The 27,684-nt window shown below is 43.7% G+C and overlaps 3 protein-coding genes across 6 annotated transcripts in view; all 3 read right to left on the bottom strand.

The window, feature by feature from the left end:
* Nucleotides 1-12,908, bottom strand: part of LOC121568720 (transcription factor MafG) — a 29,876-nt gene extending 16,968 nt beyond the window's left edge. The window contains exon 1 of one of the 3 annotated variants that reach the window (XM_041879118.2): nucleotides 12,749-12,908. The gene's annotated coding sequence lies outside the window, so the exon portion shown is untranslated. Of the gene's footprint in view, nucleotides 1-12,086; nucleotides 12,333-12,573; nucleotides 12,719-12,748 lie in introns of those variants that run through there. The other 2 variants (XM_041879121.2, XM_041879119.2) reach the window with 2 other exon arrangements.
* A 3,330-nt stretch (nucleotides 12,909-16,238) lies between these two features.
* Nucleotides 16,239-23,565, bottom strand: LOC121568719 (pyrroline-5-carboxylate reductase 1, mitochondrial). Of its 2 annotated transcripts, none has more exons than XM_041879117.2 (8): nucleotides 23,415-23,565; nucleotides 23,105-23,208; nucleotides 21,713-21,783; nucleotides 21,357-21,536; nucleotides 19,268-19,489; nucleotides 18,587-18,679; nucleotides 17,789-17,952; nucleotides 16,239-17,062 (listed from the first exon to the last, which is right to left on the bottom strand). In XM_041879117.2, exons 2-8 carry the CDS (start codon nucleotides 23,169-23,171, stop codon nucleotides 16,897-16,899), a joined length of 963 nt encoding a protein of 320 aa, XP_041735051.1. In that variant the 5' UTR covers nucleotides 23,172-23,208; nucleotides 23,415-23,565; the 3' UTR covers nucleotides 16,239-16,896. The 2 variants fall into 2 exon arrangements, with proteins under 2 accessions (XP_041735051.1, XP_041735050.1); XM_041879116.2 differs by having other exon boundaries at nucleotides 23,105-23,190; nucleotides 23,415-23,564.
* Nucleotides 23,566-24,583: 1,018 nt separating this feature from the next.
* On the bottom strand, nucleotides 24,584-26,698 carry LOC121568717 (myeloid-associated differentiation marker-like protein 2). Its single transcript, XM_041879115.2, has one exon. The coding sequence runs from the start codon at nucleotides 26,532-26,534 to the stop codon at nucleotides 25,611-25,613; it is 924 nt and encodes a 307-aa protein (XP_041735049.1). The 5' UTR covers nucleotides 26,535-26,698; the 3' UTR covers nucleotides 24,584-25,610.
* Nucleotides 26,699-27,684: the final 986 nt, after the last annotated feature.

The following is a 27,684-nucleotide window of genomic DNA, read 5'->3' as shown; positions in this document are numbered from 1 at the left end:
ACATTTCTGCATCATTGAAGGTCCCCAAGAACACAGTGGCCTCCATCATTAAATGGAAGAAGTTTGGAACCACCAAGACTCTTCCTAGAGCTGGCCGCCCAGCCAAACTGAGCAATCGGGGAGAAGGGCCGTGGTCAGGTAGGTGACCAAGAACCTGATGGTCACTCTGACAGAGCTCCAGAGTTCCTCTGTGGAAATGGGAGAACCTTCCAGAAGACCAACCATCTCTGCAGCACTCCACCAATCAGGCCTTTATGGTAGAGTGGCCAGATGGAAGCCACTCCTCAGTAAAAAGGCACATGACAGCCCGCTTGGAGTTTGCCAAAAGGACTCTCAGATCATGAGAAACAAGATTCTCTGGTTTGATGAAACCAAGATTGAACTCTTTGGCCTGAATGCCAAGCGTCACGTCTGGAGGAAACCAGGCTCATCACCTGGCCAATACCATCACTACGGTGAAGCAAGGTAGTGGCAGCATCATTTTTTTTTAATTTTAAAATTTTTAGTCATTTAGCAGACGCTCTTATCCAGAGCAACTTACAGTTAGTGAACAATTTTTTTTTTTTTTTAATACTGGCCCCCCGTGGGAAACGAACCCACAACCCTGGCGTTGCAAACGCCATGCTCTATCAACTGAGCTACATCCCTGCCGGCCATTCCCTCCCCTACCCTGGACGACGCTGGGCCAATTGTGCGCCGCCCCATGGGTCTCCCGGTCGCGGCCGGCTGCGACAGAGCCTGGATTCGAACCAGGATCTCTAGTGGCACAGTTTGCACTGCGATGCAGTGCCTTAGACCACTGCGCCACTCAGGAGTTTGCTGTGTGGATTATATTTCAGCGGCAGGGACTGGGAGACTAGTCAGGATTGAGGCAAAGATGAACGGAGCAAAGTACAGAGAGGTCCTTGATGAAAACCTGCTCCAGAGCGTTCAGGACCTCAGACTGGGGCAAAGGTTCACCTTCCAACAGGACAACGACCCTAAGCATACAGCCAAGACAACGCAGGAGTGGCTTCGGGACAAGAATCTGAATGTCCTGGAGTGGTCCAGCCAGAGCCCGGACTTGAACACAATCGAACATCTATGGAGAGACCTGAAAATAGCTGTGCAGCAACGCTCCCCATCCAACCTGACAGAGCTTGAGAGGATCTGCAGAGAAGAATGAGAGATAATCTCCAAATACATGTGTGCCAAGCTTGTAGCGTCATACCCAAGAAGACTTGAGGCTGTAATCGCTGCATTATCGGTATTGTGTGTTGATTGATGAGATTTTTCTTAATCAATTTTAGAATAAGGCTATTATACACATACAACATGGTCTAGGAAAAGGCACCAATTCAACAGCGCATTGACGTTTCACAACCGCAGACAGCAACCGCTATCCAATGCACATGTTATAAAATAATATTATTTTTATTAGTGTTGCACCATTGTTCTTATGTAATATAACGATCTACAATTTCAGTAGTGTCTTAGTGATGGACTGTGCCATCCCCACTGCCTCCACAATGGAATAGTCCATCCACTCAGACAGGTGTCTTGACACCATTAAATTATTATTATTTTTTGCTACTGCTCGACTAAAGAAATCTCGGTCGACCAACAGCTTACAGTGGGTTGCGAAAGTATTCACCCCCCTTGGCATTTTTCCTATTTTGTTGCCTTACAATCTGGAATTAAAATTTATTTTGGGGGGGTTTGTATCATTTGATTTACACAACATGCCTACCACTTTGAAGATGCAATTGTATTTATTTATTGTGAAACAAACAAGAAATAAGAAAAAAACAGACAACTTCAGCGTGCCAAACTATTCACCCCCACAGTCAATACTTTGTAGAGCCACCTTTTGCAGCTGCAAGTCTCTTGGGGTGTCTCTATAAGCTTGGCACATCTAGCCACTGGGATTTTTGCCCATTCTTCAAGGCAAAACTGCTCCAGCTCCTTCAAGTTAGATGGGTTCCGCTGGTGTACAGCAATCTTTAAGTCATACCACAGATTCTCAATTGGATTGAGGTCTGGGCTTTGACTAGGCCATTCCAAGACATTTAAACATTTCCCCTTAAACCACTCAAGTGTTAATTTAGCAGTATGCTTAGGATCATTGTCCTGCTGGAAGGTGAACCTCCGTCCCAGTCTCAAATCTCTGGAAGACTGAAACAGGTTTCCCTCAAGAATGTCCCTGTATTTAGCACCATCCATCATTCCTTCAATTCTGACCAGTTTCCCAGTCCCTGCCAATGAAAAACATCCCCACAGCATGATGCTGCCACCACCATGCTTCACTGTGGGGATGGTGTTCTTGGGGTGATGAGAGGTGTTGGGTTTGCGCCAGACATAGCATTTTCCTTGATGGCCAAAAAGCTCAATTTTAGTCTCATCTGACCAGAGTACCTTCTTCCATATGTTTGGGGAGTCTCACATGCCTTTTGGCAAACACCAAACGTGTTTGCTTATTTTTTTATTTAAGCAATGTCTTTTTTTCTGGCCACTCTTCCGTAAAGCCCAGCTCTGTGGAGTGTACGGCTTAAAGTGGTCCTATGGACAGATACTCCAATCTCCGCTGTGGAGCTTTGCAGCTCCTTCAGGGTTATCTTTGGTCTCTTTGTTGCCTCTCTGATTAATGCCCTCCCTGCCTGGTCCGTGAGTTTTGGTGGGCGGCCCTCTCTTGGCAGATTTGTTGTGGTGCCATATTCTTTCAATTTTTTTTATAATGGATTTAAAATGGTGCTCCGTGGGATGTTCAAAGTTTCAGATATTTTTTTATAACCCAACCCTGATCTGTACTTCTCCAAAACTTTGTCCCTGATCTGTTTGGAGAGCTCCTTGTTCTTCATGGTGCCGCTTGCTTGGTGGTGCCCCTTGCTTAGTGGTGTTGCAGACTCTGGGGCCTTTCAGAACAGGTATATATATATACTGAGATCATGTGACACAAATAAAGTCCACCTGTGTGCAATCTAACTAATTATGTGACTTCTGAAGGTAATTGGTTGCACTAGATCTTATTTAGGGGCTTCATAGCAAAGGGGGTGAATAAATATGCACCCACCACTTTTCCGTTATTTATTTGCTATAATTTTTTGAAACAAGTTGTTTTTTCATTTCACTTCACCAATTTGGACTATTTTGTGTATGTCCATTACATGAAATCCAAATAAAAATCAATTTAAATTACAGGTTGTAATGCAACAAAATAGGAAAAACGCCAAGGGGGATGAATACTTTTGCAAGGCACTGTATAGACCAAACAATCGACCAGTCGATTAAATGTGGTCAGCCCTAGTTGTGTGTCCATTGAGCCGAGACACACCAAGAGACAGGCAGGAGGGTCATGCTTCAAAGATACCTCCATCTGCTCTGCTGGCTCAAAATGGTGGTGCTTGGGATTGGGGGGGTTGGGAAGGTGGGGTTGAGGGTTAGGGAGGTGGGGTTGAGGAGGTGGGGTTGGGGTTAGGGAGGGGGGATTGAGATGGTGAGGTTGAGAAGGTGGGGTTGGGGAGGTAGGGAAGTGGGGTTCGGGAGGTTGGGGGAAAGCCACGTCCTCCACTTGACAACAGTGTAACAAGATTATCATCAGGGCTGTAAGAGCAAACAAAAACCTGCGGCAACCCGCTTTGGAATCCAGATTACAGCAGCGCCTGCCTCTCTGAATACTAAGCGACACTGAGGGGACTATCGTAACGGGGGCGCTGGCTTTGTTTAGATGCTGAAAGAAGACGTTATTCATAGTAGGCCTATACCGACGGACTCACCAGCACACATAAAAACATTCACTATAGAAACATGCATACACACAAAATGTATCAAAACACACACACAAATAGACGACTCACTAAAACACACAATGCATGCACACACACAAACATTACACGCACACCCACATGATTTAGCCTGTCATTGCTGATTCCTGAAAGGAAGCGTGGTGGCGCTAGGCATCGGCAGCTCCCTAATGAAGTGGATAAACTAGGCTGTGGAGGTGCATGCTGATGAAAGAACAACAGCCAGTGGCACAACAGATCAACATGCTTCTCCAGTATGCGTACACTAGGCCTACACCGTTCACTAGTCCTACACCGTACACTAGTCCTACACTGCGTGGTCTGCTCCATTACATTACTGGTTTTGTTCCTCCCGTAAGTCCTCTAAAAACCTGTTCAGGCCTGTAGGTATACTGATCACACAACAGCAGGAGACATCAGGATTTGAGAGCTGTCATTACGGTCTTAAGATTGCTTTGTAGTTGTAGTATCTTCACGCTCTTAGTTGTTGCAGGAGTCGGCCCAGTAAGTGTAGTCAACATTACATGCCTGATAGCAGTGCCATCACTTGGACTCCTCCCTCCTTTGGAAAGAAAGAAAGAAAGAAAGAAAGAAAGAAAGAAAGAAAGAAAGAAAGAAAGAAAGAAAGAAAGAAAGAAAGAAAGAAAGAAAGAAAGAAAGAAAGAAAGAAAGAAAGAAAGAAAGAAAGAAAGAAAGAAAGAAAGAAAGAAAGAAAGAAAGAAAGAAAGAAAGAAAGAAAGAAAGAAAGAAAGAAAGAAAGAAAGAAAGAAAGAAAGAAAGAAAGAAAGAAAGAAAGAAAGAAAGAAAGAAAGAAAGAAAGAAAGAAAGAAAGAAAGAAAGAAAGAAAGAAAGAAAGAAAGAAAGAAAGAAAGAAAGAAAGAAAGAAAGAAAGAAAGAAAGAAAGAAAGAAAGAAAGAAAGAAAGAAAGAAAGAAAGAAAGAAAGAAAGAAAGAAAGAAAGAAAGAAAGAAAGAAAGAAAGAAAGAAAGAAAGAAAGAAAGAAAGAAAGAAAGAAAGAAAGAAAGAAAGAAAGAAAGAAAGAAAGAAAGAAAGAAAGAAAGAAAGAAAGAAAGAAAGAAAGAAAGAAAGAAAGAAAGAAAGAAAGAAAGAAAGAAAGAAAGAAAGAAAGAAAGAAAGAAAGAAAGAAAGAAAGAAAGAAAGAAAGAAAGAAAGAAAGAAAGAAAGAAAGAAAGAAAGAAAGAAAGAAAGAAAGAAAGAAAGAAAGAAAGAAAGAAAGAAAGAAAGAAAGAAAGAAAGAAAGAAAGAAAGAAAGAAAGAAAGAAAGAAAGAAAGAAAGAAAGAAAGAAAGAAAGAAAGAAAGAAAGAAAGAAAGAAAGAAAGAAAGAAAGAAAGAAAGAAAGAAAGAAAGAAAGAAAGAAAGAAAGAAAGAAAGAAAGAAAGAAAGAAAGAAAGAAAGAAAGAAAGAAAGAAAGAAAGAAAGAAAGAAAGAAAGAAAGAAAGAAAGAAAGAAAGAAAGAAAGAAAGAAAGAAAGAAAGAAAGAAAGAAAGAAAGAAAGAAAGAAAGAAAGAAAGAAAGAAAGAAAGAAAGAAAGAAAGAAAGAAAGAAAGAAAGAAAGAAAGAAAGAAAGAAAGAAAGAAAGAAAGAAAGAAAGAAAGAAAAGAAAGAAAGAAAGAAAGAAAGAAAGAAAGAAAGAAAGAAAGAAAGAAAGAAAGAAAGAAAGAAAGAAAGAAAGAAAGAAAGAAAAGAAAGAAAAGAAAAGAGAAAGAAAAGAAAAGAAAAGAAAAAAGATGTTATTCAGAGCGTGAAATAAGAGTGACAAAAGAGAGAGGGTAAATCGTTCAGCGGCTTTCAAAGGGAAAATGTGAGAGGCGCTATCAATGGTGGGAAAACATTAAGCCAACACCTTTTCCCATTAAGAGGTTGGGGTGACGATGAGACATTTCCTAACATAACCAGAAATTGTTTGCCGAAATGAGATGGGACCTTTTACAAGGACTGTCCCTGTAGTAGAGGACCCTTTTATAATGATGATATGTAACCTACGCTGCCCTGCTTTCCCATGGGATAGATGAGTGGTTGTTTGCGGAGAATACAAGGGGACATTCTTCCTACTGCCTCTGAGGATCTACAATGAGTTCTAGAACCTGAGCTCGTATTGGTTTATAAAGTGTCTCAGAGTAAGTGTGCTGATCTAGGATCAGGTCCCTCCCAGTCCTTGACCAATGTACGCTAATCTTATTCATCATGACGTACAAGGCTAAACTGATCCTAGAACAGCACTCTTAGTCTGAGAGACTATGAATACAGTCTCTGGAGTCCATCAGGCATGAGGCTCACGTCAGTGGGCGAGGACAGACATTTCAGAATCATAGCCAAGATCGAAGCTGATTCCCAAGAAGACTGTTTAATATAAGATTTATTTGTATAGATCTCTAAAAAAGGTATTTCAGAGTTGGGGCCTGTTGTGTAGACTAACGTTGTGTCCCAAATGGCACTCTATTCCCTATATAGTCCACTACTTTTAACCATAACCCTATGGGCCCTATACAGGGAATAGGGTGTCATTTGGGACGCACACCATGATTACTAGAAACTGAGAACACGTCATCACACTTCAGATTGAGGATTAAGAAAAAGGGTGAGTTTCTCCACCTGAAAGAGGAAAGACTGAGTCTTAAGATACGGAACAAACCTTATCTAGAGTAAAAAGACTTCCTGCGTGCTGGTTGTTTACGTAGATAAAAAAAAAAATCTATTACTCAACATGTTATTAAGTCCTAAAGCTTCTTTACATAGGCTATGCTGTTTTAGCAGAATCAACATGTAGAACAGTTGGAAAAGTAACAGAATGTCTGCCGATATTCTGGTCAGAGGCACTCGGTTGCAATCTGCTGTCCATCACTCAGTGTTGTACTTCAGGTCTACACCATAAACTACACCAAAGATTAGGCCTAGAAGATAGAGCTTTCTCACACACATATTGTTAAGGCTATATGTTGATATGGTGAAAGAAAATGGGAAAGCAATTTCACCATTTCCTAGTTTTAGCAGACTCTTAGTACCTGTGATTTGGTGTTTTCTAAAATAAGCCCAACTTGGCTAGGCCTATTTCCAAGTTGAATACAGCTGCAGTGGTCTATTGAGTTGATATAGTGTCGAGAGCGGCAATGGGACTCGGAGGAGAGCGAGGACTTTGTTGGCCTTCAACGCTCTATCTGCCTGGAGGACTTGATTAAAAGGGAATAGCTCTTGATACATAAGCAGCCATAGCCTAGCGCTGGCAGAGGGAGGCTGGGACGATAGCAGGCAGCCCACACACACTGGTGAAATGTTTCAATCCATGAACTACCATTACTGGATCCTATATGTATTACTGACCTTAGGACTACAATAGAATAAAACTGTATTGTCCATATTGAACAACAGAAATGTGTCCAATTTCACACCTAGTATGCTTACTCTGGAACAGGAATATTTTCACAGTCATTTGTAGTTCATTGGCTCTGTATGGTTAAGAGCTCATCAGTGTCACTGTAAGCAAACGGAAAGCTAGGCCTACTCGTCTGTCCAATCCACTGCTGCTTTGGCAGATTCATAGAACATGATTCATAAAACAAGGAGATAATGTTGTTTGGCTACTACTGTAATGTTATGCTACAAAATCAATACTCAGCTATTTGTAGGGTTTTCAGTGATTTAGTGGACCATCAGACAACTGACTGGATTGAAAACAATTGTTTCATCATGTAGATAGTAGCCCATGTACTGCACCCACACACACACAGGTGGAAAAAGTACTCAATTGTTATACTTGAGTAAAAGTAAAGATACCTTCATAGAAAATGACTCAAGTAAAAGTCACCCAGTAAAATACTACTTGAGTAAAAAAGTCTACAAGTATCTGGTTTTAAATGTACTGAAGTACAGTGGTGGAAAAAGTACTCAATTGTCATACTTGAGAAAAAGTACAAAGTAAATGCTTTACATCAAATTCTTTATATTAAGCAAACCAGACGCAGCGATTGTCTTGTTTTTTAAATTTACGGACAGACTGGGGCATGCAGTATTTGGTTTAGTGAGTCCGCCAGATGATAATGCGTTATATTGATAGGTGCATGCATTGAACAATAATTCTGTCCTGCCTGAGCATTCTAAATGTAACGAGTACTTTTGGGTGTCAGGGAAAATGTATGGAGTAAAAAGTACATTATTTTCTTAAGGAATGTAGTAAAGTAAAAATACCCCCAAAAACAACTTGAGTAGTACTTTAAAGTATTTTTACACCACTGCGGGCACACGCACACACACAGCTAAAAGTCAGCAGACTCTGGTTCAGAGTGGAGGATGTTCATGTGAATGAAGCACACGTTTTTCCTCAGTTCATATGGTACAAGTAAAATATTGGAAAAGTAACATTGACAAAGCCTCATTTGATGTCACAGATGTTGCCTACTTAAACACATCAACCAAGTACAGCACATGAAAGTAAAAATGACAACGATTTGCCTGCTGTGCCTGGAGGATGAAAGAACAAAGTGCTACTTTTTCACAAGTCCAGCGAGGTAGCCTATATCGCAATGCTCAGCAATCATAATCCCCTTCAGACGACGCCTTGCAAAGAGTTTCATCACCAACAGCCCCTCCTTCCATTAAACAGAAAACCCTCTATTGTTCTTCTCTCTCTCTCCCCTCCCAGCTTTCTGTTTCCCAATGTAGGCCTAGCTACAGCAGCACTTGTTTCCCCATTTCCCCAGGTAGCTACAGCAGCAGTTGTTTCCCATTTCTCCTTGTAGCTACAACAGCACTTGTTTCCCCATGTAGCTACAGCACCCCTTCTGTTGACTGTTTTCCCATGTAGCTACAGCACCACTTCTGTTGACTGTTTTTCCCATGTAGCTACAGCACCACTTCTGTTGACTGTTTTCCCATGTAGCTACAGCACCACGTCTGTAACCTGTTTCCCCATGTAGCTCCAGCAGTATCTCTGTTTCCCCATGTAGCTCCAGCAGTATCTGTTTCCCCATGTAGCTCCAGCAGTATCTGTTTCCCCATGTAGCTACAGCAGTATCTCTGTTTCCCCATGTAGCTACAGCAGTATCTCTGTTTCCCCATGTAGCTACAGCAGTATCTCTGTTTCCCCATGTAGCTACAGCAGTATCCGTTTCCCCATGTAGCTACAGCAGTATCTGTTTCCCCATGTAGCTACAGCAGTATCTGTTTCCCCATGTAGCTACAGCAGTATCTGTTTCCCCATGTAGCTACAGCAGTATCTCTGTTTCCCCATGTAGCTACAGCAGTACTTCTGTTTCCTGTTTCCCCATGTAGCTACAGCAGTACTTCTGTTTCCTCATGTAGTGACCGCAGCACTTCTGCAGACAAGAAGAAACCCCATAACACATGCCTGTGTATTTCCAAACGGCAATTCATTTCTCCTGAATATGCATAACTAACTAACTAATTAACTAACTACTCTGTGTTGCAATGGCCATACAATACATAGGCATTTGCAGAGGTGTTGGTTCATTGTCTGTGACGCTGAGCAGCAGTGGATTCTTGCCCAGTGGTTCATCATGTGGGCTGGTCAGCTTGCCCCAAACAATGCCAATGGGTGTTGCAGTCAGTAATAGGATGGAGTATCCACGATTATCCTTTCCAGCACAGTGCCAGCAACTACGATGGATGCAGCCATAACCAGGCCAGCTCAACTCGGCTCAGTAGAGTGAAATGGGCGTTACAGTCCAGTAGTTGTGTACACCAGCCAGCCAGGTTCACCTCTAACAGTGTCCAGCTAGCCAGGTTCACGTCTAACAGTGTCCAGCCAGCCAGGTTCACCTCTAACAGTGTCCTGCTAGCCAGGTTCACGTCTAACAGTGTCCAGCCAGCCAGGTTCACGTCTAACAGTGTCCAGCCTTGTTTTATCTTGGCCACCTCTAGAAGGGCTATAAATCTCTGAGCTGATCTCACCACACCATCCCCATCTCATCCTGCCTGCCACCCGCTGTGGCGCTATACAAGGCCCCCTCATCTGTTCTCGTTACCTGCTGTGGTGGGATGGGAGACAGGAATTGAGCTTTATTGCAAATCTGGGTCTCTGACATGGGGCTGTAGCTAACTGTGCAGTCTGTCTACCCAAACACACTTTGCTTGCCTGCACCAACGAGGATGATGAAATAAGTTGGAAATCGGAGCAAGAGAGAAACTTCAGAGACACTACGCAGATCCCATCTGTGTACCCCTCCTCGCCCATTTAGGCTACTCAACAGTTTCCAAGGTGACTGGGAAGTAGAGCTGGGCGATATATCGAATGAATGTTAATGTATGTTTTTGCGCGATATTTCAAATGCCTGTATCGCAAGAATCTTTTTTTTTTTTATGAGCGTTTATGTCTGCTTATTCTCATGTTGTCTTTTTGGTCTCGTCTCCTTCGCTCCTTCTGTGCTGTGTGCACCTTCCCATTTACACCAGAGATCTGTATATAATGACGAGATGCCCTAACAATGGGAGTCGTTTTCCCAAAGGTGGGAAGGCAGGCGACAGGGTTAGGTCCAAAATAAGGCCCATAGAAACAGATTGGCCTTATTTTCGACAGATTTTGGCGAGTGAAACCTCTCACTTCGCCTCTTCCCCTCTGTTTATGCTCACACACACCAAGCCCTTCCCCCTGCCACTCGCAACAACAAAGATGAGAGATCACTTCTTCCTTTCTGACAAGAGGTTTCAACTCGCTATTTGCATTTGAGGTTTGGTCCAACAGAATTGGTCATAGGGACACCGAAACAAATTGAGACATTATTTTAATGTAATAGATGAGAAGTTAACCTTTCTAATGATACCCTTTTTACGTCTCAACTACTCAAATTGCACACAGAGCAGACACTACTAAAACAGAAGTATCAATGCACATTGATTCTGGAAAGTGAATGGTCAGTTTGTCGCGGGCGGCATTGCGGTACCGCTAGCAGCATTTTAGCCAAAGACCATTATACTAGCTGTTTAGTCTGTTTTATAAATGTGCAAAAATAATAATTAAATCATTAGTTGGTCTTATGGTTGTGGAAGGCTTATATTTAGCCTAGGTATAATTGGCCCAGCGTCGTCCAGGGTAGGGGAGGGAATGGCCGGCAGGGATGTAGCTCAGTTGGTAGAGCATGGCATTTGCAACGCCAGGGTTGTGGGTTCGATTCCCACGGGGGGGCAATTAGAAAAATTTAAAAAATAATGTATGCACTCACTAACTGTAAGTCGCTCTGGATAAGAGCGTCTGCTAAATGACTAAAATGTAAATGTAAAATGTAGTATTAGACTAGCCTACATGCCACAAAATCATCCCATGTACATCCCATGTCCAAAGCATATAGGCTAACATTATTCAAGCACCATAAAAACCTATACAGCAGTAAGTGACAGTGCTGGAGTATATTTTCTGAAACAAAGGCATTCACTACAGAAAGGAGGGTTTAATCTACATGTGACCCAGTTTAACATCACTTATGGACAATATGACATGGTGAATAGCAAAGCGGGCTGAAAACAGTGGATTCTTTATGTATGAAATACATATTTTGGTCAATATAATGGATGCAGGATATAGTACACATAGAAATCCTATTACAGTACTTTCATTTTTATAGTATTCTTAGAATACTAGATTTTAGAATTGGTATTCTAATTCTATGATAGCACACTTCACTGCTTGCTGATGGATCCTAATGAGAGCATTGCAATGCAGAAAGCTGATCCATTTTTCCTCATCAGAATGCATTGCAGCCAGAGAACAAGGCAAATTGAATGATTTATGCTCATCCCCATCATTCCACGAGCAACAAGAGGACTGCAAATCAACACTTCACCATTCCACTACACATGATCTCTAGGATGACGACAGACGGCTCGCTGATAAATATCACCCATCCTTATCCGCCCAGACCTTTGTCCGCTGGTGGGGCCATGTTTCGGGAGGTTTCTTTCTTAGACGTCCAAATACATAATTGTGATGATTCAGCAACGTGATAAAAATGCCTGGATGGCATTTAGCTACGAACATCAAACAAAACGTACAATGTGTTGCTGTCCTGGTGTTTAAACACTGAACAATGACAGCGGAGGATTGATAAGACATCGCGGGTGGTTACAATGTAACCGTTGACTAAATGACTTCAGCAGGTGAACCAGCTTGCTAACCTCTACCTACCGCCATCGAACACGATTGGAAATGCCAAGCAATCGACTGTTGAGCAATGCAAACTTGCAGCTATCAATCACTAAGCTGTGAAAATATATTGTATCACAAAATACTGATGAGTCCTTATTTTATCATGCTGCCTTGTCACAAATTAAGCCACCAACCTGATCGCGCTCCGACAACCGTTGCTTCAGCTCGCGCTTCCCTCAGCTCTGCAAGGCACGCTCGCACGGATATAATGAAGCAGCAGGTTTGAACAGCTCGAGACGTAGTTACAGTATGTGCATGAGTTGACAAACTACAAGAAGCTAAATAAGCAGTTGGATTGCAGGCTATCCATTTAGCAGAAGCCACCTATATCTGGTTACACAATTTCTCGACAAACCCCAAGCTGTCACTACTACACTACACCACTGCTTGCGCGTGACTAGTTACCAGTATCTGTGTAGCAGGCTAGACTCCCGCCTGCTGAACAAGCAAGGGAATCCCCATACTCAGCTAGCTAGGAATTACAAATTACGCTTTTTTGGGGGGCCAAATTCTAGGATTAAAAAAATTATAATAATGTAATATGCTCGTCTAATTACAAACCATGTCGTCATTCACACACAGAGGCTAACAAGAGTTGAGACGTATCCTAGAATAAATTACCTGATAGTGAGCGGCGCTCAGCCGGCTGCTAGAAACCTGAGAAATTAGCTTACAGGCTGGCTAGCTGGCGACAGCGGAGAGGACACGCATTGAGCAAGCAAAGTTCAGCATATCGGAGGTAATGGAATGTACGCACACTCAGCGTAACACGTTTCCGTTTCGTTTTTCTACTCACCAAACTTGAAGATGTTTTTCTATAGTTCTTAACGTCCTCTTTTGTGTAATAAATTTTTTTTAAAAAAAGGCTAACTTGAATTTAGCTGCTACAATTGTGACTGACAGACAAGTATGCGTTTTAAATCCTGCTAGTGCTCTCCTTGTTGATTCCTTTCTCTAAAATCCCTTGTATCGCGGAGCCAGACGTCATGTTTGGTCACGTGGGTTCATTCATGAAGAAAAAACAAAAAGGAAAAAATATGTTGTTGTAAAGCATATGGTTGATTTTGCAAATACGGGCACTTTTGGATGTTAAATGTTTTTGAAAACAAAACCTCTTGAAACTGTTTTTTATCTATCTGAATTTTTATTCACTCTGTCTGGAAACAAGATCTAATAGTGGCTGAGACCATACTATTTAAGAATATAAAGATTTGTATCGGTTTCCCCAAATGTCCATATATGCCTTGATGATACTCAGAAACAATTATTTATCACATCAAAATCTTTATATTTTACATTATTTTAGGAATTATCTTAAGAACAAGCATATAAGGTTCACATATGGGAAAAGTCATCAATATCAATTGTAATTTAACACACCTTTGCCTCAAAAATATGTACCATGATGGTAATGACTTATCAGTATAAAAGACACCTGTCCACAACCTCAAACAGTCACACTCCAAACTCCACTATGGCCAAGACCAAAGAGCTGTCAAAGGACACCAGAAACAAAATTGTAGACCTGCACCAGGCTGGGAAGACTGAATCTGCAATAGGTAAGCAGCTTGGTTTGAAGAAATCAACTGTGGGAGCAATTATTAGGAAATGGAAGACATACAAGACCACTGATAATCTCCCTCGATCTGGGGCTCCACGCAAGATCTCACCCCGTGGGGTCAAAATGATCACAAGAACGGTGAGCAAAAATCCCAGAACCACACGGGGGGACCTAGTGAATGACCTGCAGAGAGCTGGGACCAAAGTAACAAAGCCTACCATCAGTAACACACTACGCCGCCAGGGACTCAAATCCTGCAGTGCCAGACGTGTCCCCCTGCTTAAGCCAGTACATGTCCAGGCCCGTCTGAAGTTTGCTAGAGTGCATTTGGATGATCCAGAAGAGGATTGGGAGAATGTCATATGGTCAGATGAAACCAAAATATAACTTTTTGGTAAAAACTCAACTCGTCGTGTTTGGAGGACAAAGAATGCTGAGTTGCATCCAAAGAACACCATACCTACTGTGAAGCATGGGGGTGGAAACATCATGCTTTGGGGCTGTTTTTCAGGACGACTGATCCGTGTAAAGGAAAGAATGAATGGGGCCATGTATCGTGAGATTTTGAGTGAAAACCTCCTTCCATCAGCAAGGGCATTGAAGATGAAACGTGGCTGGGTCTTTCAGCATGACAATGATCCCAAACACACCGCCCGGGCAACGAAGGAGTGGCTTCGTAAGAAGCATTTCAAGGTCCTGGAGTGGCCTAGCCAGTCTCCAGATCTCAACCCCATAGAAAATCTTTGGAGGGAGTTGAAAGTCTGTGTAGCCCCAAAACATCACTGCTCTAGAGGAGATCTGCATGGAGGAATGGGCCAAAATACCAGCAACAGTGTGTGAAAACCTTGTGAAGACTTACAGAAAACTTTTGACCTGTGTCATTGCCAACAAAGGGTATATAACAAAGTATTGAGAAACTTTTGTTATTGACCAAATACTTATTTTCCACCATATTTTGCAAATAAATTCATTAAAAATCCTACAATGTGATTTTCTGGATTTTTTTCTCTCTCATTTTGTGTCATAGTTGACGTGTACCTATGATGAAAATTACAGGCCTCTCTCATATTTTTAAGTGGGAGAACTTGCACAATTGGTGGCTGACTAAATACTTTTTCCCCCCACTGTATATGGATACAGGCTGCAGAAAAAAAGACCAGACAATATCTGTTCAAATATTTAATAAATCATAAAAGCTTTGGAAATGTTTACAAATGCTTTCTTTGCTTAATAAAACAGATCTAGACTTTACACATTTTGTTCCAAAAATCTATAAACTCTTACACGTTCAGCATATTCATGTATTCCATTTTGTATAGGCCTAATAGTACCACTTCCACCTTGTAACACAATAATATGCCAGTCAAATATGTATCTACACTGAACAAAAATATAAACGCAACATGTCAAGTTTTAGTCCCATGTTTTATGAGCTGAAATAAAAGATCCCAGAAATTTGTTTACATCCCTGTTAGTGAGCATTTCTCCTTTGCCAAGATAATCCCTCCATAAGTGTGGCATATCAAGAAGCTGATTAAACAGCATGATCATTACACAGCTGCACCTTGTGCTGGGGACAATAAAAGACCACTCTAAAATGTACGGTTTTGTCATACAATACAATGCCACAGATGTCTCAAGTTGAGGGAGCTTGCAATTGGTATGCTGACTGCAGGAATGTCCACCAGAGCTGTTGCCAGAGAATTGAATGTTATTTTCCTCTACCGTCGTTTTAGAGAATTTGGCAGTACATCCAACCCGCCTCACAACAACAGACCATGTGTATGGCGTTGTGTGGGCGAGCGGTTTGCTGACGTGAACAGAGTACCCCATGGTGGCGGTGGGGTTATGGTATGGACAGGCATAAGCTACAGACAACGAACACAATTACATTTTATCGATGGCAATTTCAAAGTACAAAAATACCATGACGAGATCCTGAGGCCCATTGTGAGTCCCATTTTTTTAAAGGTAGCTGTGACCAACAGATGCATATCTGTATTCCCAGTCATGTGAAATCCATAGATTAGGGCCTAATGAATTTATTTCAATTGACTGATTTCCTCATGAACTGCAACTCAGTAAAATCTTTGAAATTGTTGCATGTTGCATTTATATTTTTGTTCAGTATGTATATATATATATATATGTGTGTAACTTTAGTAACATTAATGACTGCTGCCTTCTTGAACAAGTCTCTTTTAAAAATATACATCTCAACAAGACAAACCTGGATAAAGAAAGGTTCAATAGAATTCCCATTTGTTGTGGTGTGTGTGTGTGTGTGTGTCTAAACACGGTGTTGCTGCTTCTACAAACTGAAAAACGAAGTACTTTCCACCGAGTCAGGTAAAAACTATTAACATGCTAAAGCTGTAATATAATCTCTCAATCAAGCAAAGAAAATAGCCAGAAAATGAAGAGATAAACAACAGAACAGGGACCTTTGATGTTTAAAGACAGACCAAAATACTTCCAGTAAGACTGTAAATGTATGATCTACTAATCTGTCTAGCGGTACATATAGGCACACATGCTATGAAACAGAAGATATAGATAGCTAAGCACATTTATAAGACGTGCAACTCCACATCCGCCTCTGTTTCTACACCGTTTACTGAAAGGGAGTGGACGGCAGGTAGCCTAGTGGTGAAGAACGTTCGGACCGTAACCGAAAGATCGCTGGTTGGAATCCCCGAACCGACTAGGTGAAAAATCAGTGTGCCCTTGAGCAAGGCACTTGACCATAATTGCTCCTGTAAGTCGCTCTGGATAAGATAAGAGCGTCTGCTAAACGACTGAAATGTAAAGGAATTGTGACCTGTTGCTCATCACCATGTGGGTCCATCTTAACTGTCTAGTGGCGTCTTCTTCCCCGGTCTCCTCCTACCTCTCTTCTCCTTCATCTGCACTGATATGAAAACACTGGACAGGTGAAAGCCATAATGCCTATTAGGAACTTGCTTTCACCTGTCCAGATGTTTATAGTCAGTGAATATGGGAGGAACGGAGACCAGGAGAAGTGTCTCTTCACCCTACATCCTCTATTGCTGCTCTAAGTTTATCCTTTAAACGTTTATGAAGCTGCCATGTATGCTCATCTTCCTCCTCTCAGCTGGCATGCTATAACGATAATAACAATTTTTAGGGTCGAAATACTACGTTCAGTAGTGTTTCATTCTTTTGAGGGTCTCATTGATCTCTCCATCTGGGGCATGTTCACTAGGATGCAAACGGACCGAAACAGGGAGGAACTACCTGAACTTGTCCAATATGAAACTCGTTTTCGTTGCGAAATGTTTGCAGTTACAAAATGTTTTGCTATGGTGTGCAGTGCACTAATATGAATACACCCGTTCTGTGATCAGAGCCACTCAGTTCAATCACTTCTTGTGCCTGGGGTTGCTGCTGTTGAACAGGCTGATCCCAGATCCCGTCCGGACGCCCACCCCTGTTCCCACCCCTGGCTGCTGCAGAACCTTGTCCAGTGTAGTCTTCTTGATGGCCGCAGGGGAGATCTTCTCCTGGTCAGCCAAGAACTGGAGTTCCCTGATTGAAAGAAACAAGTATTTTAACAGAGGCTGTTATCCAGAGACCTCAAGTAAAATATTCACACACAGACACTCCCGTTTGAGCCACATTATTTAAAAGAGATGGGACTTTGCTTATGGTGTGTGTCTACTATCCGTTAGTTACAAAAGTTCAGACATATGCATCTAGCACCCTCTGCTGTCTAAACAATAGCATCCAGCCATACAACAGAGGACGATGGCACAGGCATTACTTTTACACAAGACATATAGGTCTGGTTTCCTGAACCCAGATTTAGACCAGTCCTGGACTAAAAGCACACTCAATGGAGAATCTCCAATGAAAGCGCTGGTAGGCTGGCTGAATCTGGGTTCGGGAAACCGGCCCATAGCCTAACTGACATCAGTGCTACATCAGTATTATGTGGTTATATCGAAAAGCCACATTTTGTTAAAGACCTACTGTCCTCACCATACCACCGGCCAGGGCTTATCCACAAAGATCCAACATATTGAATGTTGCAGGAGAAATGTAACACATACCTTTGACATACTTCTTTATTGTTCACGATAGGGGATTTCTAGCTGCACATTCCGGTTTGATTTCCAGGACACAGATTGAGCCTAGTCCTTGACTAAAAAGCATTTTCTATGGAGATTTTCCATTGGAAGTACTTTTTAGTCCAGGATTAGGCTTGATCTGGGTCTGGGAAAATGTCCCTCTGTAAAGCGGCACCCAGCCTACCTGGTCCTGATGCAGGAGGCCTCTACAGCGTTGATGAGCAGGGCGCGGAAGCCCCCACTCTCCATGACATGCAGGGCGTGAATGGTGGCGCCCCCTGGGGAGCAAACGTTGTCCTTCAGCTGGCCAGGGTGCTGCTCCGAGTCCAACAGCATTTTGGCTGCTCCCTATGGGAAAGACAAAATAGAGACATAAACCTACTGTGGTGAATTTGGGGGTAGCCTCAACCGGGAACTGGAACCCGGGTCCCTGTGAGCGACAGTAATACATCTTAACCGTAACACCTAGAGATCTGAACCCATTGACGAGGTCGCTAGGTATACCAAGGTTGCTTCAATTTGGTACACTCTACAGTCAAGCAAACGTTTGCATGGCTCATGGTTATATTGTCAAACTCAAGAGAAGAATTCTCCATGTTTTTTCTCAGATACAATAGATTTCTTTAAAAATGTTTCCGGATCAAAATCTGTTGTATAATAAAAACAACAGTCACAAGCAGTCCTCAAAAGACATTTCTGACAGATTCAGGGCTTGCCTGGTTGCTAGTCTCTGTTCAGCGTTTACATTCCCCTCATTGTACTCTGTGTCATTTGCCAACGATAGCTGTGGGAGTTATCGAATCAGGATAAAATCCTCTGATCTCCTCAAGCTCATTAATGATAGAATGTTCATATTTGAAGAAAGACCAGTCTCTTTGGCATATGACACAGAGTACAAGGAGTGTAATGTTACAGAGATTGGTACCAAGACTAATTCCAGGGCTAGATGTTCATAAATAATGCATGTAGATTATGTTCTCACCAGCAGGGCCTGTGCTCCAAGCCGTATAGCCAGTCTCCTGGGCAGACCCATTTTCACCCCACCGTCAGCAAGCGCTTCCACAGCTGTGAATGCCTATAGGTAGACAAACAAAGACAAACACGCACTGATCATATGCACACTCATCACATGTATAAACACATAGTTCAAATGGGCTCTGGGGATTATACAATAGAGAAAAGAGTTAACAGAAATCACTAGCCAGCCAGTTGTTTAAGCAGGCATAGTAGGCCTTCTCCTAGCGGCTAGGCAAGGTCCAGTTCTTATAACCCATTATTTCCATGGTCGATCAAGAAAATAATTAGCTAAAAGAGTTTTACAACCCAAAGGTATGGTTCTAGCCCACTGGGCTAGCCTAGGCATTAGCTCGGGGAGCTAGTCTTCTGGTGTCAGGAGAGGTCAGTCATCCCACAAGCGGGGTTTACTGAACCACCTCAGTAACAGTGGCAGACATGCAAAGCACAATTCAAAAAAGCACATCAGAGTTATCTTGTTGCAGGTGCGTGGGGATAATGTGGTATCTTAAAATAAAAGAGAAACCTGCACACTACTCCTGCTCGTACTGTATCACAGTTTATTCAAGCTTACATGTCGGCCTCTTGGCCTTCATCAGAGCTTTTGTGATAGTCAATGTAAAATACAAACTACAACATAACCACTCACATAGGCGGGTCCACTGCCACTGAGTCCGGTGACGGCATCGATGAGGTCCTCCTCCACCTCCGTGCAGTAGCCCACACTGGCCATCAGCTGCTCCAGCAGCCTCCCGTCCTCCAGCTTGGCATGGGTACCCGTGGCGTAGACCGTGGCTCCCTCCCGAACCACCACCGGGGTGTTGGTCATACATCGCATCACCTTGGGGAACGGGCGGTACTGGAGCAGCTTCTGCAATGGTCAAGGGGAGAAGACAGATTTCAGAGGTATTACTTGATAGAAACATGAAAAACGGTCTTTGCAGTGAAACCTCCTTTTTGAATATGTTTTTTTTACTTACAATGACTGTGATATGTGGTGGTGTGATGATCCAGATATATCCTCACACATCTTTGCTTACAATCATATCATGAATTACCTGCCTAATTACTCCCACAACAAAAATGTTCTAAAGGTAGAAGTGTTTTCCATCATTCTCTGTGCCCCAGATCACACAGGATACAGAACTCTCAAGAGGCCTCAGCTTGTGACAATCCAACCTTGAACGGTCTCAAACTGCTGAATTTCACTCTATGTACCCAAAGTAGCAGATATCTCACTGTTACCATTGTTCAATTTAAAGTTGTATCAGGTTCATATCAACCAACGTCTGTAACGATGCATGTACACATCATTCAAAATGACTATATAATGTCGACACTCAGAATAATCATTTGCCTTTGTGTCTTTTGTGCCATGCATTTTTAGCCACCTTGCTATTGGCCTAGGCTTTTTCACATGACCACTTGTAACCCAAAGCTCTGCATTAAAAAACCTTTCCTTCCACCAGAAGTCTAGTCTCTTCTTTGATCTTTTCAAAGTCAACTTGCTACTGTAGAATTACAGCTCATAGTTGTTTTTACCTATCACCTGTTAAATGCACACTGACTGGAAGCTGCTCTGGATAAGAGTGTCTGCTAATGGACTGAAATGTAATGTAATGTAAATGTCACTAAGACAAGGGTTAAGTTATCGACAAATACAACTGAGCTACGGAACTACGGTATTGAAGGTAGGTTTTAGTTTAGAAGTAGTGTATTAGGGACATCCAGTAACTTGCAGGTGCAGGGTACACAATTAAAAGACAATATAGAAAGATAAGATACCCACACAAACAGTTGAATGCTTCCCAAGTTTTATTGCGCAATGTTTCGACCCAAGACCATTCTTTCATGACAAAAAGCTTGATTTTGCCGTTTTGTGGTCTGGTTATCTCAAATAGCACAGTATGAATCTATCCTGATTCTCTATTTGTCAGTCTCTTGTGAGAGAGCATGACTGTTCATCAGATTGCAGTGTGTGGCACCTATCCCAGTATCACAACAGAGGGCTGAGGTATTTTCAGCGGGAACAGAATGGAATGGTGATTCATGTTGTAGCAGCCTTAAGTTGCTATGCCCTAGGGCTATGTGAGACCAGAGCACGGTAGTGACTGAGGGGGCAGGGAGAGAATCTCAATGCATTTCATTGATTTCTTGCGTCCTCTCGCCTCCTTCAATTGAGATTCTCCCAGGGAGAGGAGAGGGACTTCTGACCTCATCCAATGGGTTGAGGAGGAGAGGAATCAAGAAAATGCTATTTAGATTCTCCCAGGGAGAGGGGAAGTCAGTCAGTCTGTGACCAGAACTGGAAGTATCGGGTTAGGCTATATCAGAGGGCTGTAGCTTCATTGATCTGACAGGATGGAACAACTGATTTCAAAGCAGGATTCCACCAGAATGCTTTCACCTATCCAATCATATCAGGGGCTTGTTCAATAGGCACCAATCATAAGATTGTACTTGTCCAATAAGAAATAAACATACTGCAAAACATTCTGTTCTGTGTGCTAATGAACACGACCCAGATCCGTAGTTCAGTACTGAGGAAAGAGAGAAAGCGAGAGAGAAAGCACTAGCTAAAGTCAACTTTAATTGGATTTCACAGTATGAATCTATCCTGATTTTGTATTTTTGTCACTCTTACGTTTTCTATTGCAAAACGTTTTTCTAAAGATCTGTAAATCAGTAGAGAGAGAAAGCTCTAGCTAAAGTCGACTTTCATTGGACTTCAAACTGACCTTCTCAATGGAGCTGATGGTGACGCCCGCTGCACAGGACACGATGAGGTGGCGGTCCTCGATGTCCGGTCCAATCTCATCCAACACGAAGGGGATGATGTGTGGTTTGACAGCCAGGAACAGGACGTCACTCTTGTTCACCACCTCCTTGTTGCTGGTTGTGAGATTGACACCCATTTTCTGCGTAGACGAGCACAGCCAAAATTAACAAATTGATCTCTCCCCCTGTCTGTCTCGTGTGTGTGGGATTTCATTTGAGTGTAGCCGATGGGAGATGGTTATAGATATGCTGTAACTGAGGAAGCTTATTCCCACAAACATCCAGCGCACCCCAATGACTGATCCATTCTACTCACCCGCAGTCCTGACACTGTGGGAAGATCTGTGTCTGGGGAGCTGGCAGTGATCCTCTGGGTGGCAATGACACCTGCAGGGATGGGAGAGTGGAAAATCAAGCAGAATACCCTGCTTAAAAAAACCAGCATAGACCAGCATAGGCTGGTGACTAGTGCTAGTTTTGCTGGTGACCAGCCTTTGTTGGGTTGTTGCTGGTGACCAGCCTTTGTTGGGTTGTTGCTGGTGACCAGCCTTTGTTGGGTTGTTGCTGGTGACCAGCCTTTGTTGGGTTGTTGCTGGTGACCAGCCTTCTCTGTGCTTTTGCTGGTGACCAGCCTTCTCTGTGCTTTTGCTGGTGACCAGCCTTCTCTGTGCTTTTGCTGGTGACCAGCCTTCTCTGTGCTTTTGCTGGTGACCAGCCTTCTCTGTGCTTTTGCTGGTGACCAGCCTTCTCTGTGCTTTTGCTGGTGACCAGCCTTCTCTGTTCTGGACACTGGTATAATATAAAAACTAAATATAAATATTTGTGTACAACTAAAACTAAATAAAAACGAGCAAATCAGGCCTGAAAACAAACAAACTAATCAGAATTTCAAAAGAAATAAAAATGAATAGAAATAAAAACTAGAATATCCTTGGATTGGTGTGGTCAGATCAGCTTGACCAAGACCATGCTGGACCAGCATGAAACACAGCGAAGGCTGGTCACCAGCAAAAACATTTAGACCATGCTGGTAAACCAGCATAACCAGCTAGACTATGCTGGTCCGATCAGCTTAGCCAGCCAGACCATGCTGATCAACCAGCAAAACTAGCTATACCATGCTGGTCAGACCAGCTTGACCAGCATCAGACCAGCTAAACATTTATGCTGGTCTATGCTGTTTCTTTCAGCAGGGTACTGAAGGAGTTAACACAGAATACATTTAAAGCACGTAAATATACAATACATTAATAGGGAGGTTCAAACTTCATATGGCAATATAGAATGGCTCATGCTCCTCAAAGCATAGCCTGCAGATCCTACCCGCTTGCTTACAGCTGCACTAGGGTCGGACAGCATTCCTGTGTATATTAAGACACTGCGGAGATATGGCTCTGAAACATACCTCAATCCAGGGATGAGAAATGCGCTGTACTCCGAATTGTCCTGTTATCCCAACGGTTACACAGAGAACATTGAACGACTGCTAGTTTTTTAGCAGTCCTTCAATCTTCTCAGTGTAAGAGTTGGGATAATGAGCCAATTCGGAGTAAAAATGCGTTTCTGCATTGAGGTATGTTTTCCGGCCGATATCTCGCTCCAGCTCTGCGGCGTCTTAATATACACAGTAATGCTGAACGACCCTAGTGCAGCTCTAAGCAAACGGGTCGGATCTGCCAGCTACTCAAAGCAATGCTCAGCTGGTTACCTGCAGCACTGAATCCTTTCACCAAGGCATGGGCCAATTGACCCGCTCCGATGAACCCCACGCTCATTCTGAAGTTTCTGTTGTTACTGTGAAGGTAAAGGCCACTGGTAATATCAAGAGACACACAGGCATATGCAATTCACATTACCTGCCTTGTGTAAACTACAAAGAATATGTAGCATTTATAGTAAACAGTACTTCCTGATAAAAAATTGAATCACAACACATGCAGTTATGACACAGTTGAAGCACTGGCGACAGCTGCCTGCAACGAAGTAGCCTAAATATTTGACAGACGAATCAAACTTACGGATGTTGCTTCGAATGTATCAAATGTTTCCTTTTCCAATGTTGCCTCCAAACATATAATTCAACAGAGTAGCAGTTTTAACGTGGTTTCCACGCCAAAAACAGACTGTGATAATGTCATACAAAGTGACCAATAGAATGAGAGAGTCGCTAAACGTTTAACCAATGACGGTGGCAGCATGGATTTCATGTGCAGTTATGGGTGGGCTCTGTAAGCTGTGTACAACCAGTTGCATCAGCCTTGCAGTAGAGTGGGCGTGGACAAGAAATCTGTAGGTTACATTCCAGATCATGCACTTCTAGTCGCTGAATCCGGAAGAGCGTTCATTATAAATGTTACAGTATAAAAGCGCTGTATTTTATTTACTGCCCTAACACATCGATTTGGTAGTGATAACATGTACAATCAAGGTATTTGCTTCTCGATTTTAGGATACTAATCCTAAAAGGCAGAGAGGCCTATTATAATTCCCTGATACATTAGGGAATTGTAATCTTGAGATGGTGTTTTCACTTATAGTAAATAGGCATTTTAACGTCATAGATTTAGCAGGTGGTAATTTGTGGAATAGACAACGGCTGGAATGCGGTTTTAACCAATCAGCATTCAGGATTAGACCCACCTGTTGTATAATTCAACCGTAGCCTAGTACCAGTTTTGTTTTGGGTGTCAGATGAGGACAGTTGAGGACAGTTTGAACAGAGCCATCATGGTTTCCTGGCCCCCATTAATACTAGTTCGTTCTCAATTTAAAGTGCTTTTTAGTCCAGGAAACCAGTCCATACATGCAGGCTATAATGCTATTCAAATGACAGATCACAGATCCTCTGACAGAGCAGCATCTTGTAGCAGAAACAAAACCTAATATATCTGATTGACTGAGATGCATCAGTAATGTTTATGCCTATTACTAACTAGTCTGTAGCCTGCTGTTCATAAAGGGAGAGTGAATGGGGAGAGAGATCAACAGGCGCACAGACTAAACAATTAGTTCATTTTAATGACATTTTGAATATTCACAAGTTTCAGAACTTTTCTATCGGTATAAAACATTGAGTACCTCGCATGGTTTTCATTACAATACACAGTGTTCAGGGATGTTTTGCAGTGCAGACATCACATATCAAAAAGTGGTAGCTGTGCCTATGCAGTCAATTCCATAACCCCCCCCACACACACACACACACACACACACACAGATTGCTCAGTTTACTAAACCTTATAAATAATAGCGTCTTTATAACGCAGATTGTAGAGGAAAAGTTTTAGTTTAAATCACACTGCCAGATTATGAGGTTTACAGATTTTCTTTGCATTTAGCACATCGCTTTTGCACTACGAAAATGTCGCCGGACATCTTCAAAGCTCTGAATTAAACGAATGTACTGCCCCATAAGACAGAGTGCCTACAACAGTACTGGCCCATGTCTCGGGTTTCTCTTAGAGATTATAATACTGGTAATACTGATAATAATGTTAAGACATAACACGGATGTTAAGAAAGGCACAGCACGGATGTTAAGAAAGACAAAACACTGATGTTAAGAAAGGCACAGCACTGATGTTAAGAAAGGCATAACACTGATGTTAAGAAAGACATAACACTGATGTTAAGAAAGACAAAATACTGATGTTAAGACATAACACTAATGTTAAGAAAGACACAACACTGATGTTAAGAAAGACATAACAAAGGCACAAAGGCATGACATCATTGAGGCAATCTGTAATCTGTAGTAGGCATGGGGCATTCAGAGTCACTTGAGTGGAGATGCTGTGTGTCATTTCCAGTGTGGTCTCTGTCTGTCGCTGAGGGTCAGGGGTGCATCTTTCCCTCTATTCCTCGTCTCCCCTCTCCACGCCTCCTTCTCACAACATCAGAGCGAGGCATAAGTCCATTCAAGGATCGTATCTCCTCTTGTCTTCCCCAATGCTCTCCTCCCTTACCTCGTACGTTTTGATATGCAGGCGAAGAGAGAAGACGTCGTGTCCCATGAGGAACAGAGGAAAAAAAGTTTGAGATTCACCCCAGGAGTGAGGAGGGTAGAGGTGTCCCCAGTAGTGAGGAGGGTGGAGGGGTCTTCAGGCAGCAGAGTGGAGTGAGGAAGGTGGAGGGGTCCTCAGGCAGCAGAGTGGAGTGAGGAGGGTGAAGGGGTCCTCAGGCAGGAGAGTGGAGTGAGGAGGGTGGAGGGGTCCTCAGGCAGCAGTGTGGGAGACGAAGCGGATCCTCTGGGAGTAGATTAGGTCACTGAAGTACAGCACCATGTTGACATGGGTGAACACCGCCACCACCAGCTTGCTGTCCCAGGGACAGTTCTCCCAGGGACAGCCGTCAGGGCGACCTGGCGTGCCATACTTCCTGTCGAAGCTGAAGATGGGCCACACCAGGGCGGCACTCATGTACAGCAGTGTCGCCAGGAAGGTGTAGATGATCACGAAGCGGTCGAAGGGGAAACGCAGGGGCAGAGCCGAGGCTTTTCCCGACACAGTCACAGCGATCACGACCACGGTGATGGAGAAGCACAGGCTATAGACCACCACGCAGTAATGAGTGGGGATGTGGCGGTTGTACTCGCTGCCGTTGGCCAGGGCCCCAAATATTATGCAGGCCACAAAGGCCTGGACCACCTTGAGCAGGCCTGACATGGTGGCCATGTAGCCCACCACATGGCCCGGTTTGGCCCGGGTCAGGAACACCTCAGCCGCGTAGGCGAAGCAGCAGAAACTGGAGCACACGGTGACAGCGATACGGTAGTTGCGCACCTCACAGCCCCCGTCGGACTTGGAGCACTGGGAGCGCAGGAAGTAGACGGGGTAGACGACGGAGGCGGTGACATACATGAGTGTGGCGAGCATGGCGAACGCCACGGTGAGGTTGTCCCAGGAGATGGGCATGCAGCAGGGGAGGCGTGTCACATCCATGGTGAACACCAGCAGGGTCATGGCGAAGCAGAAGCACCACACAAACATGCAGTAGATGCCATAGGCATGGTTGTAGCCGGCGCTGTGGGCCACCAGGGCTATGATGGTGCAGCCCAGGAGGAGCTGGAGCATACGGGCCGCTCCTAGAGGAGACAGCACCGCCGCCTTGTTCAGGTAGTGTCTGCCTTGGGGGTCCATGGTCACACCTCCTGTCCCCTGGCTGCTGAAAGCTGTCTGGGTGTCTCTTCTTCCAAGTGATGCCTCCAGGCAGCTTCCTTTCCTTCAGGTTAGGTGTCTTTGCTATCTGGGTCTAGGTGTCACTTATTCTCAACAATGCCAGGTAGCCTCCTTCCTATGCCTCCAGGCAGCCTCCTTCCTTTGCCTCTAGGCAGCCTCCTTCCTATGCCTCCAGGCAGCCTTCTTCCTTTGCCTCCAGGCAGCCTCCTTCCTATGCCTCCAGGCAGCCTCCTTCCTATGCCTCCAGGCAGCCTCCTTCCTTTGCCTCCAGGCAGCCTCCTTCCTATGCCTCCAGGCCGCCTCCTTCTTATGCCTCCAGGCAGTCTCCTTCCTTTGCCTCCAGGCAGCCTCCTTCCTTTGCCTCCAGGCAGCCTCCTTCCTATGCCTCCAGGCAGCCTCCTTCCTATGCCTCCAGGCAGCCTCCTTCCTTTGCCTCTAGGCAGCCTCCTTCCTATGCCTCCAGGCAGCCTTCTTCCTTTGCCTCCAGGCAGCCTCCTTCCTATGCCTCCAGGCAGCCTCCTTCCTATGCCACCAGGCAGCCTCCTTCCTTTGCCTCCAGGCAGCCTCCTTCCTATGCCTCCAGGCCGCCTCCTTCCTATGCCTCCAGGCAGCCTCCTTCCCTTCAGGCTGGGTGTTCTTGCTGTCTGGGTCTGTGTACAATGTCTCCAGGAAGCCTCCTCCCTATGGCTCCAGGCAGCCTCTTTCCTATGCCTCCAGGCACCCTCCCTCTCTCCCTTCAAGCTGGGTGTCCTTGGCCTGTCTCTCCCCCCTTCTCTCTCTCTCTGTATGGGGACCTCACCCTTTGCCTGGCTCTTTTTATAGACAGGTCTAATTACAAATCTCTCTCTATGTTTCCCTGCGTGCACCTTGTAATTACAGCAGTGTGTTGGAGATCGGGTTACAGTCAGCCACAGTGGTATTCAACTTACAACGCAGTCAGAGCCGAAACAAGTCACTTTCAAAAGGCATTGAGCAGTGCTGATTTCATTGTCCCTATCAACAGTTTAGCCATTTTTGATTCTCAAATAACATCAAATCTTGTAACTTCTTTGTTTCTCTAGCGGTAATAATTGAATGTTGACCCAAGTGATCTGTCTAGTTTCTTACAGAT

This window comes from Coregonus clupeaformis, chromosome 7, assembly GCF_020615455.1.
Source record: "Coregonus clupeaformis isolate EN_2021a chromosome 7, ASM2061545v1, whole genome shotgun sequence".
NCBI classification, from domain to species: Eukaryota; Metazoa; Chordata; class Actinopteri; order Salmoniformes; family Salmonidae; genus Coregonus; species Coregonus clupeaformis.
The sequence above is the reverse complement of the archived record's forward strand: the minus strand, read 5'-3'. Positions and strand labels throughout refer to the sequence as shown.